At 47.3% G+C, this 20,017-nt stretch overlaps 1 protein-coding gene across 1 annotated transcript in view; it reads right to left on the bottom strand.

Moving 5' to 3' along the window:
- Nucleotides 1–3,559: 3,559 nt before the first annotated feature.
- Nucleotides 3,560–20,017, bottom strand: part of ARID3C (AT-rich interaction domain 3C) — a 548,993-nt gene continuing 532,535 nt past the window's right edge. The window contains exons 6-8 of the mRNA XM_085628417.1: nucleotides 19,485–19,769; nucleotides 17,522–17,611; nucleotides 3,560–3,890 (exon numbers count right to left, since the gene is read on the bottom strand). Of these exons, the coding sequence (XP_085484543.1) occupies nucleotides 3,718–3,890; nucleotides 17,522–17,611; nucleotides 19,485–19,769 (548 nt within the window). The 3' untranslated portion in view covers nucleotides 3,560–3,717. The remainder of the gene's footprint in view (nucleotides 3,891–17,521; nucleotides 17,612–19,484; nucleotides 19,770–20,017) is intronic.

Genomic DNA, 20,017 nt, shown 5'->3' with positions numbered 1-20,017 from the left:
GGTAGCCTGATGGGGGTCGATACGGACGCATTGATTGCAAAGCTCATGGGCTCTGGAAAGGTCAGGAGCCTCTTTCATCCCTCCAGACCACTCTCTTTGCTTGAACTAGATGCCTCATATTCAATAGGTAAACCGTCCAACTACAGCAAGCTTGTTCAGGAGACAGCCCGGCTGTACCCAATGCCTCGGTGGCAAACACAAGACACAACGAGTCTGGGATCAGCCCCAGTTTCACTCTCCTCTGTGAGAGGGCAGGCTCCTCCTGGTACTGGTGGCTTCTCTTGGTATCGGCTAAAGCCTGGGACTGCCTAGGCTCAGACCTGCTCTGTAATCGAGGTATCCACCTTTAGTACTGGGTCACAATGGACACCATTTTAGTCTTGGCTTCAGGATTAACCCTCTTCTGTGACAAAGTAGACTTTACTCAGCGTCATGTGAATATGCGGCAAAACAGGGTTCATTCTCAAGTAGAGCCTCATCTGTAACAGAGTGCGCCTTTCTTGGTAGCAGTGGAAATCAGTAACACTCTATCCCCGCCTTAGGTTGAACTGTTCTCTGTCATACAGAAGGCTTCACTATGCTCCAGATAAGAGCTGGGGTCTGCCTGGCCTCAAACCCAAGTTTAACTCTGATCTGTCACCCAGGACTCTCCTGGCACCAGATGAAATCAGCAGCCAGTCTGGTATTGGCCTCGGGTTTGCTCCACCATCACAGCAGGGACGCCAGGTGAAAACAAGATGTCTCAAAGAGATGTTAAGCTGCTGAACTGTGTTTAATCAAAGCTCTTCTCTTCTTCTTGCTGCTAGGATGTCTAATCGAATATAGGGATTCGGAACAATACACATCCTGGACTGTAACCTGTTCTGGAGCAGCTGTAGTCATCTTTTGTGCTGCTTCAGCCACCCAAAACCTTTTGGAAGGGAGTGCACGTGGCTGCCCATTGATGTGCTTCTTTCTATCCCTACAAAGGGGAATGCACGTGAAGTCAGGTGGCCGCCGCCTTAGTAGGGCTTGCCACCTGGGCATGCATCAGGTATGCAGTCGGTGGTCAAATATAGTCAGTTTCGACTGAAAGCATGTCCAGAGTACACAACAGTGCAGTGTGTTAGCTGACTTTGATTACAAGGTGCTCCTCATCACCTGGAGACCAAATGACACTTATTGCGTGTTTTATGAAACTGGCATCTTCGTTGGACTGAACGGCAATCTACGGTTCTTTAAATCCCACGCTTACTCACTATTTGAGAGATGCAGACAATTTTATCAGAGCTAGAAATCTCATCAGACTTAAGTTAAGCCGGACTCTTCTAGCTTAAGATCTGAATGAGATCATACAGATATCCAAACTTGAACTGTACAATCTGCAATAGCAGAGCAGTGCTATATATCTTACTGGGTTTTATCCGACGCCATATTGAAAGAAACCGTCCATCCCACTACAAGGCCATGCAAAGGACCGAACAATCGCTATGCAAATGCCGCTGCCATAAAATACAGTGGCCGCCAGGTTGATTAGAAGTCAGGATCTTCAGGCTAGCTTCACTATTTTGCCCAGGAAACCACTCACTATTGTTCACCATAGCCTGCAGGTTGCCTGAGTTTTACCAGGCATGACGCTCATCACCGATGTTCTACTCCAGACTACAAGATACCAAACCTAACGATACCCGAGACACATGGTTGAACGACTGATTAAACTCAGTTCGAAATTGTGAGAAAATGATTTCAACAGTCAACTTGGGGGTATTTGCGATCAAGGCTACCAGACTATTCGGCACCGGATTTCTTCACTGAAGTGGGATTGTTGCAGGAAAGCAGTGTCTTAATATGAGGCCAAATTATGCTGTTAATGTAGGAAAGTGCAGAAAAGAGGCAACTTCATGAAAAGGTTATTAAAAAGTCAAACTCATTAAGTGGCTACTCAAATAACCCTTGTTTTTATTCAGGGCACAGCAATCCTTGGAAAAGGCAAGGCTTTTTGATAGCTGTGAACACGAAATACATACTACAGTCTCCACTACTTTGGCATAACTTAGGTGCCATGGGCACAAAAGGCGACTGATGTCCCCCAAGAAGCATTCATGAAGGGCGGTGAAATCTCTTGCACCTGCTGTATCATATGTTCTTCCTACGATCACTGCGACATTTCTCAAGGTCCAAACCTCAACATTGACTTGCATGCGTGGTTGTGGTGAGTCAGTGGTCGCTTACCGGTTTTCCGGGTTGTCCCACTCTAGATCTCAAGTGATGTCAGCCACTGGGCCGTGGGATCTGAAGTCATCTAACAGAGAAGCCACAAAGCTCATGGTAACCCTTCCCAGGGCCCAATCACTACTCAAAATGTAAGGGTCCACAGGAAACAAAGATCTTTAATATATTTTCTGACAATAGTGACTGAATAACTGAGTAGGTCTTCTCCTCTTTGGTAGAAGCTAAGAGTTGCACTGATCGCGAGCCTCCGTCCATCACAGGTAGTCCTCCATCTTCTTTCTTCTCTCGTTGGCTACACTGTGCACATGATAATCTTTGGGATCAGGACAGTACAAAATCTTCCAGAGAGTGTGACGCTAGCCTGGCACCCGAATAAATATTATTTGGTTTGTTCTGCTGCACATTTCAAAGATTGTAATTGTTTCTGAGAGAATAAGGGGGTATTGTAAGGCCTGCAAGATGACCGGTGAGAAAAGAACAAGCAAAATTTGCATGTGGCGACTGTGATGTCCGTACAGTAGTAATGAGGTGAGATGGAATCATGAATAGCTTAAGCACAAGGAGGGGGGGAGGGGCGGGACTGATTATCAAGCTTAGGGTGATAGCAGGGATGCGCTTTCTTGTGTGTCAAGATATTGGGTTATATAGCAGAAGGAGCTATTTCCATTTGGGTGAGTAGGGTTTAATGCCGGCATGTAGAGGTAGCAAGTAGAGGTAGCAGTGGGGTGGCCACTTTGCACAGGCCCTTCATTCTGTGTAGTGAACAACGAGTATGAATACTATGGGGTATTGGAAGCAGGGTGGGAAGGATTGGTAGTGAACCTCTGATAAGGGGTGTGTGTGTATATGTGTGTGTGTGTGGCATTAGGTGGCATGTCTGAAGCATCAGTGTCTTCAATGCTAGGAAGGATAATTTGTGTGCAGTGTGCGTGCCTGTGGAAAGATAGCACTTTTAATTGTGAGTTGTAGGAGATGAGAGGTAAGTCTATGCATGTATTCCATAGCTGTGATCCCCTGGACGTCAGTACACTGGTTGTTATGATGATATGAATGTTTTTGGTATTAAAGATCAAGGTGTGCTACAAATGGGCAACCTTTCCCATAAGTAGCTCAGAGGTCCTGGTATCCATCTTCTGCTCTGGTACAGAATGAATCCCTGGCATTCAAAATCGTGTAGAAAATCATCCCATTCCACAGCCAGGTACAAAGCGCGGTGTGTCCAACAAAGGCTCCCAGACATGAAAATGGCAGCCCTCTCAGCACGCCTCGTTTCCCATAAGGCAGTAGGACCAGAACCAAACTGCAATGTGGAGGGCCAGAATTTCCAGGAAGCAATTTTTATTCCTTTCGCTTTGTTATTTAGTTTTTCCTTTCCTGGAAAGATGCCCACTTCTGTGGGCCACTGGATCCCCGCATGATGGTCAACTGCATTTTCTGTGTTCTCAGTAGAGTGATGGAGGCGCTGGAGTGGGACCAGGCGAGGTGGGGTAACCACCCATATTCTCCTTAAGGCGACGAGCTGGCCGGAGTGTGGCTGTGTGAGGAGGACAGATGATGGTTTGGTGCTGTTGCTGGACTGGCCCTGCCCTGGGAGCTGTCGCTGCCGCTGTTGCTGCTGGTACTGCTGCTTCCACCACCGGACGCTGTTGGTACCACAGGCCTGCGAGCGAAGAGGACACCTGCAGATGGAAACAAGACAGCATTATTTGTGTAGGATGCTATGCTGTCCATTCTTTTATGTCCCTCAAAACGTGAACATAGGTCCTTCACATTAAAATATCCCTTCCCCTGGACTCTCTTACTAAGCAGAAACTTGTATCAAGAAATATCATTATGAAGAAACCTCTCTGGGCCTTATTGCAAGTCAGCTGGTAAAATGCAGTGGTAATACTGGGCCACTATTAGTAACTACTAGTAGTTAAACGGTGGTATTACCACCCCTTTTAGCGGCACTTACATGTATGAGGCCTGTGAATAACATGAAAGACCCTCTGTAACTCGGTTGTTTAATTCATTATTTTCTTGAATTTCACTGTCTTTTCTGTGTGCAATTTCCACCTGAACTGAGAAGGTGGAATTTATGACCCAGAAAGTCATGTAGCAATACAGAGTGAGGTACTAAAGGATGCAGTAACACCATTCTGCAAGACTTATAATCATGTTGAGTGGTATTACCATCAAAATGCAGTAATACTTCTCCGAACTACTTGTAACTAGAAACTATGACGAATAGCAGCTATAATAAAATGCATTTTAGGACACTGCTGCAAAAATAAAAACAATCATTGCCACTGAAAATGAAATGTGACAGACGTAAAGTGATAATGGTCTTAAAATGGGAATGGTGTTAGGGTTAAACTAAGGGGTAAATGTCGAATTAGAGATGGGTATTGGGTTTAGATTGGGCATAGTATGGGGAGGCGTGTGTAGCTGATTTTCTAATTGAATTACTTTCTTATGGCTGTATTGCTATTCTAGTTCATCTAAATTAAATGTTTCTTCTTTGGGGGCTCCACACAATGGTATGTCTTCATACAGGTTTAATACTTTTTAACACAGATCTATTTCAGGCCTAATTATTTGGCTATGTAATTCCACCATTTAATCTTTAGAAGTATAAATGATGTGGAACAGGCCCACAACAACTTACTTGGATAAGAAACACAAAGGTACAACACATACTATATATATTAATTAACAAGACACACATTACACACAAAAACACATATATTTACATTGTTATATTTTTCCTTGGTGTAAATAAATTCCAACAAAATCTATTGACGGTGATTTCACGCCACATGACCACAAACCCAAAAATATTGTGTGGGTTCAAATCAACAGTTCAGTCCAGTCTTCAATTAGGGAGTACAATTTTCAAGATACAAACGCTAGTTCTAGAGCACATTGCTGCAAAAGGGTATCAGTATAACAACTGCTGCCAATCATACCCCTCAGTTGGGGTGGGGTGAAGAGGAATGTTGACCAATAGTAAGCATTGCATGACAGCACATTTCTTGTCATGGAGAGTACCCGTGAATATTGCTCCCACTTCCAGCTGCTGCCATATCATGATCATATTCCACATCAGCCACCATATCTGCTCTCTAGTTATCCCAAATGTCCAACAGGCACTGCTTTGATTGGCATTTAATAATGAACTAGACCCTTCAAATGATAAAAGCTGTTCTTGTGATTCCCCCAAAAAGATATACACCTAGTCCTGGGTTGCTCTCAGAATGTTATCTCTTTCGCTGTAGCTTTATATATTTTTCTTGTAATGAGGAGAGGATTACACTACAGACCTATGACATCTCACCACTAAAACACATCCTATAGTGCAACCTCTGAGAGTAGCAATGTGTATCTGTTTCAAAGTATTCCATGGGTCCACTCAGTTTTTTCTGGCACACCAAGTATGCACAGATGTTTTCTTCTTGCTCTCCCTTCTAGATCTAAAAGTTTCATATTTGTCTGCATTAACTCTGCTGAAAGGAACTGCACCATACCCTCGGAAGCTTTTAATGGAGTCTTCAGCCTTTATTCAGGCTGCCAGACAGGGAGTCCAGCCCTTGGTACATTAAGTATAGTTTTATGGCTACACAATCCACTAAGGATAATAACAAATGTCCGAGATTCTTCAACTCATCGAATACCTTCTCTGTGACAGCTTCTGAGGGCCTTTATTCCTATTTCCTTAACATAAAGATCACTCCCACCCGTGAGTGCTTCCCCAGCCTATTTCAAACTCTTTGTAAAACCTCTAATCTCTTGGATAACAACAGCATATTTGATGTTGAAAATGTATCACTGGGGAGAAGTGGGTCTTGAATCAATCAAAATCTAAGACTATACCATGAGAGGCCACAACAAAGTCCTCACTTAAAGTTAGTGCCACGCTTTGGCTGTAGTGTCTGGGTTCTGCAAGCCGGAGGATCAGAAATCTTTTGCTGATAAATTGGAATGGGCGAGAGACATCTATCGCTGGATGGGCCTGAGCTGGGTAGAGCACATGCTTCAAAAACAGAAGCCACGTTAGTTGGAGTTTCTGAGAATCCTTGGTCCCACAATGTCTGGCAGGAGGCTATCACAATCTACCGACACCAGTCCAGAATGTGAAAGCTCTGTGCTTCAGAGACGTTCAGGTGAAGACGCTCTCAGAATGCTTTTTCCAACTTCATGTTATTGGAGGGCTACCAGTAATTGCCTATATGTTACTAACTGTCCCAGGGGAATATTATGATCCTGATGAATTTCTCCGAATGTGAGGATTGGGGCATTTTGGAAGAGATCTCTCACTGTTTCTAAGGATTGTGCATGCCATTCCGACAGCTGCTCATCCGGTAATGTTGCTAAGGGTCCCGGTAGACCCTGGAGGGGTATTTTGGGGGAATATTGGCTGATTTTACTCATAAGCGGTAGAACTCTAGTTATACATTTTCAGGCAATCAATCCATCTAGGGACCAGGAGTGATTTATCTTGATAGTGGGGTGTAAGAGCTGGCATATTATATAGGAGGGGAGTGGACAATTTCCTGTGCTTGTCTCGTAGAGGTTTATTCCTGCCAACCATCTGGATACCCACTGGAGTTGTGCTGCTACGCTGTTCTTGGATAAAGAGTAACCAAGACGTGGCAGCCAGATTGTCATTAGAAGCCCTCAGATTCTGCATGGCTACATCTTTACTCAGGCGACTTCATGGGCTTTAGCTTTGATGTTATGTGGATAGTGCAGTCTACGGCACCATCCCACCTTTCTGGAGCAGCAGACTAAAGGAGTAGTTACCATCACACTCGCGCAGTCCTGGGGACATTCTACCATGCCAAATTCCACAGACTCAGGAAAGGAGGATATATCTTTCAATGTGTGACAGATAAGATGCGGGTGATCTCCTGGCAGTCTAAGACTCTCTGAAGTCTTTCCTTTTCAAGAACTATATTTAAGTGGATTAAGTTTGAGATTTTTTGGGGTGGAGTGTTATATAGCGTGACCTAGACCCAAAGGTATCAGAGCGCTTTACATGAGCATCAGTTGCGTTACAGACAGACACATTCAATTTTGTTTTGGTTTTGTAAGGCACGGGGAGGTTAAGTGATTTGCCCAGAACTATAGGATGTTGAGCGTCCCTTGCGAGGCTTGGACCCAGTTCCCCAGCTCCAAGGTCGACCACTCTAGCCGTAAGCCACATCCTCTCCCCAAAGAGATGCTAGTAGAATTCTTCCTTTGCATGGGGGATGCAGATGTTAGCCGGATGCTTCCCTGTGGTTGTTGGTTTCCGTAAATTTCAGAACACCATGTTCGGATTCCTTTTAAAGACCAATTGAAGGGACTGCTCATGGAATGCATTCCTGAAGAGATGAGATGGAATGGGATTCTAGACAATACTTCACTAAAGACACAGGCCTCAGGGAATTCTAGAGAATAATTCACTGGAAGGAAGGTTGAATGGGCTGCTAATACAATGTCTCCATACAGATAGGAAATACAGAGATTCGAGAGGATGCTTACTTGGAATGATAGGTCGATGGGACTGCTAATGGATGCATTTCTGTACTGTAGAGACAGAATTCTAGACAATGCTTCCTTAAAGAGCCTGTCTAAAGGAATGTCCGGCTAAAGGAATGTTTTCATGCAGAGAGGAGGCACATGGAACTCTAGTCAAAGCTTTCATGGAAGGACATGTCGAAGGGACTGCTAATGGAATAAGTCCCTGCAGAGATGAGACAGGATTCTAGACAATACTTCATTAATGGAGACAGTGCTAAAAAACAGAATGGTATGCTAATGGAATGATTCCATATCGAGAAGACATACATTCTAGGAATTATAGAGAATGCTTCCTTGCAAGGACAGGTCCTAGGGACAATTAATGGAATGTGTCCCTGCAGAAAGGAGACAGGATTGTAAATAAGGCTTCAATAAGGACACCGCCCGCAAGGAATGGAATGCTTCCATGCAACAGGAGACACAGAATTTTACAGTAGGCTTCCTTTGAAGGACATGTCAAGGAGACTTGTAATGGAATGCTTCCAAACAGAGAGGAGACTTAGGAAATCCTACTGCTTCCTTGGAAGGACAGATTGAAGAGACTGCTAATGGAATGCTTCGCTGTAGATGTGAGACTGCCTTATAGATAATAAAAGAGACTGTTCTCAAGGAGAGGAGACAACGGGAAATCTAGATAATGCTTCTTTAATAAGGGCGGCTCTCGCAGACCGCTAATGGAATGTTTACCTTGCAAAAATGAGGGGGGAAATCTAGAAAATACTTCATTAGAGATGCCTCGTGGAATGGAATGCTTCATTGCAGTGTCGGATTGGTAACCCGGGCACTCAGGCAATGCCCGAAGGACCAGTTCCAGCTGTGGGCTGCTTTTTTGAGCAGTCTGGGGGTCCGATTTGGGCGGTTTCTGCATTGTTCGATGCCGCCAGCAGCCCAGTGGGTGCCTGAGTGGCCTTTCTGGAGGCAGATGGGTGTCCATTACCTCCCTTTTATTAGGCAGAGGTGTCACTCCCTTTCTCTCGCTGGGCCGGCCCATCGGTGTATGCATATTAAGCGGGGACAGGGGGCCTGAGCAAAAGTGGCCTCACATGTTTTCAGGTGTGTTTTAAAAGAGGAAAATAATCTGTGCATTTTTTTAACGCCCACCAGCCCTTTTTTTTTTAATAAAGTTTCGCAGAAACAGGGTTTTGCAGAAAGGCAATATGCAAATGTGGGTCACTTTTTTTAGCGAGCCCGGGCAGATTTCTAATCCCAATCCAACCCTGCTTCCTTGCAAAGAGGACTCTAGGAATTCCAGGCAATCCTTCATTAAAGGAACAAGCCTGAAGGAAAGGGACAAGACTCAATGAAAGGAATGTGCGTATGATTATGTGAAATGTGGATCAAATGTAGTGAGAAGTTGTTATTAGGGAAGGTAGACGCAATGTTCAAATGAAGACAGAGCAAGGCTACAGCCTCCAAATCCAAGGATACTGCAGTCCTTCGCTTACTCTTACAAGAGAACGTTTCTCTCTGGTACTAGTAACCCAGGTACGGCAATCACATACTTCAGTTTGCAGCAATGTTCACAGCACACACATGTAAAAAACAATTTACTGTCGGGTGAGTCTTGGAAATGTTGCTTTCTCTCTTCTCTTCAGTGGGCTGGTGATATGTGAAACGTCTGTCTTCTGTAACTGAATTTATTTAAATTGCATGAGCTGATTTCTGTAAATATGGTATCTGCAAAAAACACACTTTGTGCCTTCAGTTCAAAAAAAGATAACATGGCTTTACGCCGCTCAGAAGCCAGGGGAGGCTTCCCCACAATAAAGTTGACGTCTGTCAAGCTATAAAGCCCTTCCCTCCAGACTCATAAAGGAAGTGCCGTTCTAATCTGGCTCTAAGTCCTGCCTGCACACTGGTCTTAGATGTGTTGCCTCAAGTTATGAAGCTCGATCTGAAGCCGGGAGTCCTTGATATCTTACAATCCCACATTAATTTGGGCTGTAATCCTGCCTAATTCTACAGCCCACACAGCTTTCTTCAAATGAAGAGGGTGGTAGAGGTGGGAGTGGGAACTAACAGAGAGGAAAGACTCGGAGATACCAACAATGGTGGGAGTTAGGGAGGCAACTGATTGGCCAGAATTGTGATAGAAGGGACAACATGGGATTATGACTATTGGACAGGGATAGGTACCTCCAAGGGGTAATAACATGAACTGGCCACAGAATCTGGGTATAGTGTGCCAGTGCATGCAACATAACGCATGATGACGAAGCATTACCTGCACAGCTAGGCATCCGCTGCAGCCAGGCCCTGCAGCATGACTTCCACTGTGTACTGCTGCAGTGATCTTCGGCAGAATCAATTTCACTGTCAGCTTCAAATGCTGTGGCTGTATGAAGCATCGCTTGTAAGATGGGCCGCAACAAGCGTCCTGATGCAGTGTGACGCCCCGCTTTCAAGATGGCAGGAGGGGAGTGTGGGTGGTGTCAATGGTTAGAGTTAAAGCTGTATTTTCCTTTTTATTCGGCTGCGACTTGGGTGAAGCAGCAACTGCTGCGCTGGGTACCAGGGTGGTCTAGGCTGCGGCTTGCGCTGCAGTGCCAGTGTGAGAACCAGCTGCAGTGTGTGCTGCATCAGCAGCACAGTGCCAGCCACCACAGCAGTCAATTACACTGTGGTTTGGGGTGCTGAGGCCTACCGATGTGAGCAGTAGTATGTACTTAATGCTGGCAGTGGGCACATAACTGCAACATCAGCTGCAGCATGAAAAGCAGGGCTGGCAGCAGCGCAGGCATGAGTGCCTTCAGCAGAGAGGGGAAGCGCGGGCAGCCACGAGTACCTTCTGCAGTGAGGGGAAGCGAGGGCAGCCACGAGTGCCTTCTGCAGTGAGGGGAAGCGTGGCCAGCCACTAGTGCCTTCTGCAGTGAGGGGAAGCGTGGGCAGCCATGAGTGCCTTCTGCAGTGAGGGGAAGCGTGGGCAGCCACGTGTACCTTCTGCAGTGAGGGGAAGCGTGGGACGCCACGAGTACCTTCTGCAGTGAGGGGAAGCGAGGGCAGCCACGAGTGCCTTCTGCAGTGAGGGGAAGCGTGGGCAGCCACGAGTACCTTCTGCAGTGAGGGGAAGCGAGGGCAGCCACGAGTGCCTTCTGCAGTGAGGGGAAGCGAGGGCAGCCACAAGTGCCTTCTGCAGTGAGGGGAAGCGTGGGCAGCCACGAGTACCTTCTGCAGTGAGGGGAAGCGTGGGCAGCCACGAGTACCTTCTGCAGTGAGGGGAAGCGAGGGCAGCCACGAGTGCCTTCTGCAGTGAGGGGAAGCGTGGGCAGCCACGAGTACCTGCTGCAGTGAGGGGAAGCGTGGGCAGCCACGAGTACCTTCTGCAGTGAGGGCAAGCGAGGGCAGCCACGAGTGCCTTCTGCAGTGAGGGGAAGCGAGGGCAGCCACGAGTGCCTTCTGCAGTGAGGGGAAGCGAGGGCAGCCACGAGTGCCTTCTGCAGTGAGGGGAAGCGTGGGCAGCCACGAGTACCTTCTGCAGTGAGGGGAAGCGTGGGCAGCCACGAGTACCTTCTGCAGTGAGGGGAAGCGAGGGCAGCCACGAGTGCCTTCTGCAGTGAGGGGAAGCGTGGGCAGCCACTAGTGCCTTCTGCAGTGAGGGGAAGCGTGGGCAGCCACTAGTGCCTTCTGCAGTGAGGGGAAGCGTGGGCAGCCATGAGTGCCTTCTGCAGTGAGGGGAAGCGTGGGCAGCCATGTGTACCTTCTGCAGTGAGGGGAAGCGTGGGCAGCCACGAGTACCTTCTGCAGTGAGGGGAAGCGAGGACAGCCACGAGTGCCTTCTGCAGTGAGGGGAAGCGTGGGCAGCCACGAGTACCTTCTGCAGTGAGGGGAAGCGTGGGCAGCCACGAGTACCTTCCGCAGTGAGGTGAAGCGTGGGCAGCCACTAGTGCCTTCTGCAGTGAGGGCAAGCATGGGCAGCCACGAGTGCCTTCTGCAGTGAGGGGAAGCGAGGGCAGCCACGAGTGCCTTCTGCAGTGAGGGGAAGCGTGGGCAGCCACGAGTACCTTCTGCAGTGAGGTGAAGCGTGGGCAGCCACTAGTGCCTTCTGCAGTGAGGGCAAGCGTGGGCAGCCACGAGTGCCTTCTGCAGTGAGGGGAAGCGAGGGCAGCCACGAGTACCTTCTGCAGTGAGGGGAAGCGAGGGCAGCCACGAGTACCTTCCGCAGTGAGGGGAAGCGTGGGCAGCCACGAGTACCTTCCGCAGTGAGGTGAAGCGTGGGCAGCCACTAGTGCCTTCTGCAGTGAGGGCAAGCGTGGGCAGCCACGAGTGCCTTCTGCAGTGAGGGGAAGCGAGGGCAGCCACGAGTACCTTCTGCAGTGAGGGGAAGCGAGGGCAGCCACGAGTGCCTTCTGCAGTGAGGGGAAGCGTGGGCAGCCACGAGTACCTTCCGCAGTGAGGTGAAGCGTGGGCAGCCACTAGTGCCTTCTGCAGTGAGGGCAAGCGAGGGCAGCCACGAGTACCTTCTGCAGTGAGGGGAAGCGAGGGCAGCCACGAGTGCCTTCTGCAGTGAGGGGAAGCATGGGCAGCCACGAGTACCTTCTGCAGTGAGGTGAAGCGTGGGCAGCCACTAGTGCCTTCTGCAGTGAGGGCAAGCGTGGGCAGCCATGTTGGTAGAAGATAGGGCTGTAATATCACTCGTCGTGTGCATATGCTGGGCTGCAGTGCTGGTTGCAGAGCAGGCTGCAGCACTGTGTGCAGTGCAGTCTGCATGGTTTGTTGCTCTATATGCCGCAGAGCCAGTTGCAGTGAGGTTTACCATGGGGTGTCGCAATTTACCCCAAATGTTTTGGGTTCCTCTAGTGTGGGCAGAAGAAATAACAAAGACATGAGGAATCTAGCTGTGGTCAGGTCTTAATCAGAGGGATTGCCGGCCACGCTGAGGTCTGAAGCGAGTTTGGACCAACGAAACTTAATATTACATTAAGTGCCTCGAAAGAAGCGTATGATTTAAGAATTTTCATTTTATTTCAGAATAAAGTTTACGAGTAGATTACGATAAACTGTGCAGTCTGATCCTAAGTGGACTTTGGCAGCTTCCTTCACTTCGAATGTTCACCGTGTTTAGGATTAAAGGAATTTGGTGAAGTCAACGTCAACACAGGAAACGATTTGGTGACCCCAGGAAATGCCCCATGGCCTGTTCTGATGCCCTCTGGGCTCCCAGGCCAAGAATCCAAGCCAAACAAGAAACAAACAGGCACCTTTGTAAGACTTTGATCTTGAAATGCAGTTAAATATTCAGCCATGGACGTCAAGTCACCAAAATGCCTGGGGTAGCGGAAGTGACATGCATCGCACGCCCTTTGACCTTTACTTTGACTCACACTCACATGCTTACACATGCTAACACATTCATACTCTCTTGCGCACATAAAAACACTCTCACCCGCAAGCATGCACACAACATACATTTAACAACATTTTTTACTTACCTTAGCTTCCAGATAGGGTCATATTCCAGCTAATGTACTCCCTTTTTATTACACTAATAGTACATTTTTTTATTCACTATTGGTACAATTTAAACAATGGACAGGAACCAGGCAAGTGGAGCGCCAACCAGCGTCCATCAGGAAGAGCCGCCCCTGTGTTTCAAGCACTGATGTTGCCACCTCTGAGGCCAGTGGTCGCAAAAGCAGTGCCAGGGGTAGCAAGCATCAAGCTAGGGGTCGCGGGTGCAACCCTTAAATGACGTCCATGTATTCAGCCACTTATAAATGCGACTGTGGATTTTAATTGGTTCCTCCCAGCAGGCAGAGGAGAGATCTCGCCACACAAAAGCAGCTCATTTAGAGGTTGCGAACCACAGGCAGCAGTAGGAAGAAGGCGGTGGGAAGAGGAGGGCTGATCTACCACTGGGAATCCGGAGGGAAGGTTAGTGGGCACTGGTGACTCCAGCGGGGCAGTACTGAGGGCGGTGAGTGCTGTCCTTAGGAGGTAATCCAGTGTGCCAACCCTGAAGATGGTGAATGCGCCCATCCAACATTACCCCGTCTGCTAGCACTGACCGGGAAAAGCGCTCGCCTTCCAAAGCCGGGAAGAGGCAAGGGGAGATCTTCCAAAGTGAATCCAGTGGGGAGGTGCTGAAGAAGGCTAGTGTTACCCTACTGGCAGGGCTTTAAGAGGGCCGGGTCTCACCAGTGCTGAGGGGGCCCCGAAACGGGTCTCTATCGGGGTCTGTTTTGTGCCCTGGCACAGGTGGTACTTTTTTCCGGACTGCAGTGACAGCAGTCACCTCGATGTGCGCGTGCTCACACTGCTCACTTCTCATTAGTGGAGAAGTTACGGCATGACGTCATGGCAGGTGAGTGTTGTAGGGGAAGGGAAATCCTTTAAATAGAGTCATTTTCTCTCTGGATTTCCCTTCTCTTTTTGAAACTAAGGAGCAGCAACATTGTCGTGGTGTCACCAGGGCTTTAAGTGGAAGCTTTTTCAACATTATATACAAGCCACAGATGCTGCCTATTTATCTTATGCAAATAACAACAACCATTGACAAAGTCAAGAGTCCTGACTTGTTGTAGGTATGATGTTACTTGTATCATATATCTGGATGCTATGACAGAAACAGCAAAATACAAGTCCGGCGGCACACTATAATAAACACAGATTTTGATCTTAAGTTTTTTAAGCCTCGCCCTTAATTACATTGGCCACGCCCCTTTGAGAGACTCCTCAGTTTCTTCATCCCACTTAAAGCCCTGCCTACCGGCATGAACCCAGTCTAGAAGTACCGAAGGAGGGGAGTATCAGTTCCAACATTAACCCCATGTGGCAGCACTGAAGGTGGCGAATGCCACCCTTCCAACAGTAACCCAGCCTGACAGCACTGAAAAAGAGTTGAACCCTTCCAACACTAACCCAGTCTGCTAGCACTGAAAGAGAAGAGCGCTCCCCTTCCAAAGCCAAGTGGAGATCTTCCAAAGGTAATCCAGTGAGGAGGTACTGAAGCAGGCCAGCGTAATCCTTCCAGTATTAGTCCAGTCTGGCAGCACTGAAGGCAAGTGTATCCCATCCAACCTAACATTGATCCAGCCTGGCAGTACTGAAGGCTTCGAGTGTATCCCTTCCAACACTAACCCAGTCTGCTAGCACTGAAAGAGAAGAGCGCTCCCCTTCCAAAGCCAAAGGAGGCAAGTGGAGATCTTCCAAAGGTAATCCAGTGGGGAGGTACTGAAGCAGGCCAGCGCAATCCTTCCAGTATTAATCCAGTCTGGCAGTACTGAAGAAGGCAAGCGTATCCCATCCAACCTAATAAAAATCCGGCCTGGCAGTACTGGAGGCGGCGTGAGTATCCCTTCCAACATTAACCCAGTACGGCAGTGCTGAGACGGTGAGTGGAACCATTCCAACACTAACCCAGCCTGACAGTACTGAAATAAAGTTGGACCCTTGCAACATTATACAGTCTGGCAGTACTGAAGGAGGAGAGTAACTCTTTCAATTTTAGACCAGCCTGGCACTGGACGGGTACTGCTGGAGGCAAGTGTAGGCCTTCTACCATTAATCCAGTCTGGCTGTTCTAATAGAGGTGAGAGGAGACCTAGAAACATTAACCCGGTCTGGCCGGGACTGTAGAAGGCAACGTTAATCAAGTCTGGTAGTACTGAAGGAGGCAAGAATAGTCCTTTCAACATGAATCTAGGACTGCTATTACACGGTAAGGTAGGCTTCAAACAAGATGCCCCGAATCGAACAGCAGTTTCATTGTAAGGTAGGCTTTAAACAGAACGCCTCTCAGACAAGGACGACTGTTGCACTGGAAGGATTTCAACAGAAGGACCTGCAGGCTAGACCCTCCCGGACACGGTAAGGCGCACTTTAAACAGGAAAGGTGAAGCTGATAACACTCTTTATGATCCTTTTGAAGGGGATGCCCTACAATGATATATCAATGTCAGTGGCGCGCTACCCTCCACACAACACACTTCTGCCACTCCTGTGCAAAACAGAAATGACCGCTCTGGTTCATGGCCAAAAAATGACTTTTCAGGAGACTTGTAACCTCACCCTTTTTATTGAAAAGGGGTTCCCTGAGTCGAATTTGCCGTAACTTGTACCAGGGCCTATTTATCCCGAACTTTCGATGAAAACTTGAGCAGGTCTTCAGCTCCCTTGTGCTGCAACTCATGAAGCTTCAGGTCTTTGAGGCCTTCGAGCTTCCAACGTTGTACTGCGATTAATGTTTTGGGGATTCAAGCTTTGAGGGCCCTCGCCGTTGCTCTACTTCGGCCAGGGCTGAGCCCTGGCAAAGCAAAACATCTGACATTGAATCAGGCCCCCTTGTGGCCCTTTATTTCTGTCCTCCGACTGAAGAAAAAATGCTGCACCTGCTTGCCTGTCACATACCCCAGCAACAAAGCAACATCACCGGAAGTTCCCTTTGTGACACTGGAACCAAAAAATACAATAGATACCGCTGGCTCTCCCTGGTGACGATTGCAAGAGGTCAAGGTGCGGCTTACCTTTTCATGCAACTTACGGAAGTTGCTTAAGGTTCAGGATGGTGGTGGTCATTATCTTGTTGGTTTTCGTTTTTCCTAGTAGAACTCGATGAATTGTGCAGGTTTCTATTTCACATTTCTTAGGCTGCGCATTTCGCAGCATTGGCCGCTCCTCTTGTGTTTCTTAGATACTTTTTAGAGCCCCCCACACTCCATTTTATTCCCAGTTAAAGTCCTGCGCCACACTCAATGGCAGAACAATGCGAGCCAGAGTGAACCCCCTCTTACAGCAGCCTGCCCGCTCTTTTAGCATCACCCATAAGAAGCCCACTCCTGGCAGGCCCGCAGAAGCAAATAACCAATGAAAGTTCAGAGTAGCCAGACTACTTCCTGAGAAAAAGGTACCAAAGACCAGGTCATTATTTCTAGGCTTGTAACTGATTCAATAAATTGAGCCTTTGAATTATACTGGTTTACCTGCTCTGAGGCCTAGCTACACACTTTTACAATCCCAGAAAAATGTCTCAGTAAAGTACCACATTGAAGGCGTCACCGCTTAAAAGCCGCCTCTCTTCTATCACCAGAAGAAATGAACTAACACTTAGGGTTAGGAAAGTCCTTCTAATTCCTAAGGAGATCGAGTGCCTGTGTAGAGACACAGTTCACGCAGTTAAACATATAAATATAGTACATCCAGTAACTGAATTTCAGGCTAGCTGAGGTCACTCACTATCCCCCAGCTGGAAGGCCAGAATATCGGACCGAAAAGAACGGAACACTGAGGAGGCCTTGCTGGGACTTGAATCTGCTGACAACAAATTATTATCACTTCACTGCAGGAGGCCCTCAACCCACTGAGCTATCATTGCACAGCAGACATTTCCCAATGTGATCACAGTTGTGAATCGCATCACCAGCCATTTGTTGCTGCGGTTCCTTTTTAACTCAGCACTGGAAAGGCCCCGTGTTTGTGTCAGATGGGTCTGTAAATGTTAAAGACGCGGACATTCTACATGCCCCAAGTCAAAAAAAACATTTCTGTCGATCAACTCATGCTTTTTTTCTAGTCTTGAAATAAAAAGTCTCTAAGCAATAAATAAGCAGTTTTTGCTTTTAAGTTGGAGAAGCAGTTTTGAGATATTTTGCTTTTTTCCACCAGCCCCCACTCCCCACCCGCAGGTCTATCAGCCAGAGCACTTCATTACGATGGATTTTATAGTAAAGACATCACACTGGGAGAAGGACTCGGGCATCCAGACACGGACTATAAATTATTGGATTTCCTGCCCGCAATTGCATCGGAAAAGCAGCCTTCTATTTACCTGTGTAGACAACCCCATTTATTTCTATTGACATGTTGATGCTGCTAATGCTGTTGGTAGACAAGTTCAATGCAGTCTCTTGTCTGTCATCTGTCGAGAGGGAGAGAAAAGGAAACACCAATATCAGCGATAAGAGAAAAGAAGAACAAGAAGACAGCATGGATGCAAAATAAAACTTCTGCTGGTGGGCTAGCCTGAAAGGAGGGAAAGGGACCACCTGGGGCATTTGGCTCCTTACAATGTAGGTATAAGTGTTTGTTTTTTTCCAATCAATGGTGCCGCGAGCTTTAAAAGGGTGTCCAACATAGGCCCTGGAGGTTCAGATCTGTGACACGTTATCAGGACAACCATTCAGTATGTAGACTGGAGATTCAGGTCCATGCTCATTCAGTATGTAGACTGACGTAAGTAAATTTATGTTATGAAGATATATTTACAATCTGCCATGGATCTGGTCCTCAGTGGGACAAACATGCTATAGAAGCTTCCCCCCTTTGAACCGTGATAAAGCTACAGCTTTTCTTGCACTACGTGTCTTAAATTTAGCAATTTCTATTGCACTTAATAGAGTGCCACTAAACTGCTCAGGGTTTCCAATACGGAAACATTGATCCCAATCCTAGACCCGCCACCTTTAAAAATGGTATTACAGTGCGAGGAGAGGGTGAGTCCTTGACGGACCAGGGCATAGAGTGGGACTAGACTTTGAACCCTCACCACCTGGCCAACCATGGATGGTCTGGGGTCCAAGGAGAGGGGGAGGGGCCTGGAGCCCTGCACTGTCTGAACCGAACCTGTCACTCTTCCCTTACAACAAATTACAAACATTTGTGAGGTTACCGCCAAAGAGCTGAGGAGGTCCCTGCTAATGTTGGCAGCGCAGAGCCTTTTCACAGTGAGCTGTGAATTCGCGCTCTCCAAGGGTTCCCAGCTCACTGTGTGCACGCTGTTTGATATTTGCTCTTCATCTGTGTGAAGAGAGTGGATATCGTGTGACACACAGTGGCATCATGCAAATTGGTCTGTCGGCAACCTTAAGGATCTCCGACTACCCATGTAGGGAGCAAATAGGACATCCAGAATGGGGTTTTTATTTGTATTTTGGTGACATGTCATCTTATTTTGTATAACTACAAGTGCATGGCTTTTTGTACCAAGATGCAAAGAGAAAGTTTGAACTGTATGAGCTACCTCACACTACTGAACTGAAAAGATGCACGAAAGGCGAATGCTAAAGATTTTGTCAACAACAGAACTGAATAACATTTGTTTCACACTATCTATTGCAACAATAAATGCTTCGACAGACTACAACACTGTGTGATTAACTTTCATTCCTTTCACAATTGCCTAATAACTATAATATCAGCTTTCTCATTCAAAGCAACACACTGTACTGTCACAATACCTTCTTTCCCATTATCATGAGCCCCATTTGTCGCTCCTGTGGTCACTGTGACAGCCAGCACACAATGGGCCACTGGAATTATGTGATTGTGCGGCCACTGTGATTTTCTCATAATTGCGGATTTGTAGATTGTGATTATGTAGATAATTCATCATCTGCTGCATAATCTGCAGATGTTAACCACAAAAAATTGTTTCTAGCTCAAACAGTTCAAAAGTGAGTAAAAATGCAGTGACACGTCGCTGGGTAGCGGAAGTCCCGTTGCAAAGGTGGACTGGTCACCTTTCTGTAACTTATTGCTGCATTTCGGTGTTAAACTGTTACTAATGGGGTACCACTGATGCCAAGACAGTGATAAAAAGCTTTAAAATGACAAAATAATGAAGTAATACTATCATAAAAAGTGATGCATAATGTCCCTTTGCTTGCAGCATAATTTACTGAACACTTCTGCATCATTTGACCCTCCCCTGCCACATAATTCCAGTGTCGTCGAGCATACCTCATGACGCAGCGAGTACTGTTTAGTCGCTGCTCCCAGTCACTACATCTCACCTCTGTTGTTGATTTTAATGCTCATGGGGAACTGGGAAGCCATGGCCAGCAAGTTCTGCTGCAGCGCGTGCTGCATGAACCGCTGCTGCTCCTCCGCCATGAGCGCCATCTTCTTCTCAGGAGGTTCTCCCGACTCCAGCTTCTCTCGCAGCTGCTCCATGGCCGCCGCCTGTGCTGCCTGAGCCGCCTGCACAGCCACCACCTGGGCGGCTTTGATATGATGGCCTGCCAAGTTAACAGGGATGGAGATTCTGTTCTGGATGGCGGCCGACAGCATTCCCTCTTCTGCGAGGAAAGACAACCACAACAAGTGTTTCAGTGACGCAGGGCGGAGCAACAAGTGGGAGATCAGACACGCAACAATACCTATTAAGGCAGCAACTGACAACACAAAGTCTCAGGAAAAAATATGGGTGGGGAAGGTAAAATAGAAATGGGTCAAACTATGTCTAAAATATGCATTTAAACATTATCTGGCACGCAGAGAGATAATTATGAAGACTTTCCTCCTAGTTTCGTACAAATTTGGTGAG

The sequence above is a fragment of the Triturus cristatus genome, chromosome 2_1 (assembly GCF_964204655.1).
Source record: "Triturus cristatus chromosome 2_1, aTriCri1.1, whole genome shotgun sequence".
Classification (NCBI taxonomy): Eukaryota; Metazoa; Chordata; class Amphibia; order Caudata; family Salamandridae; genus Triturus; species Triturus cristatus.
Note: the sequence above shows the minus strand (reverse complement) of the source record. Positions and strands in the feature narration are given on the sequence as shown.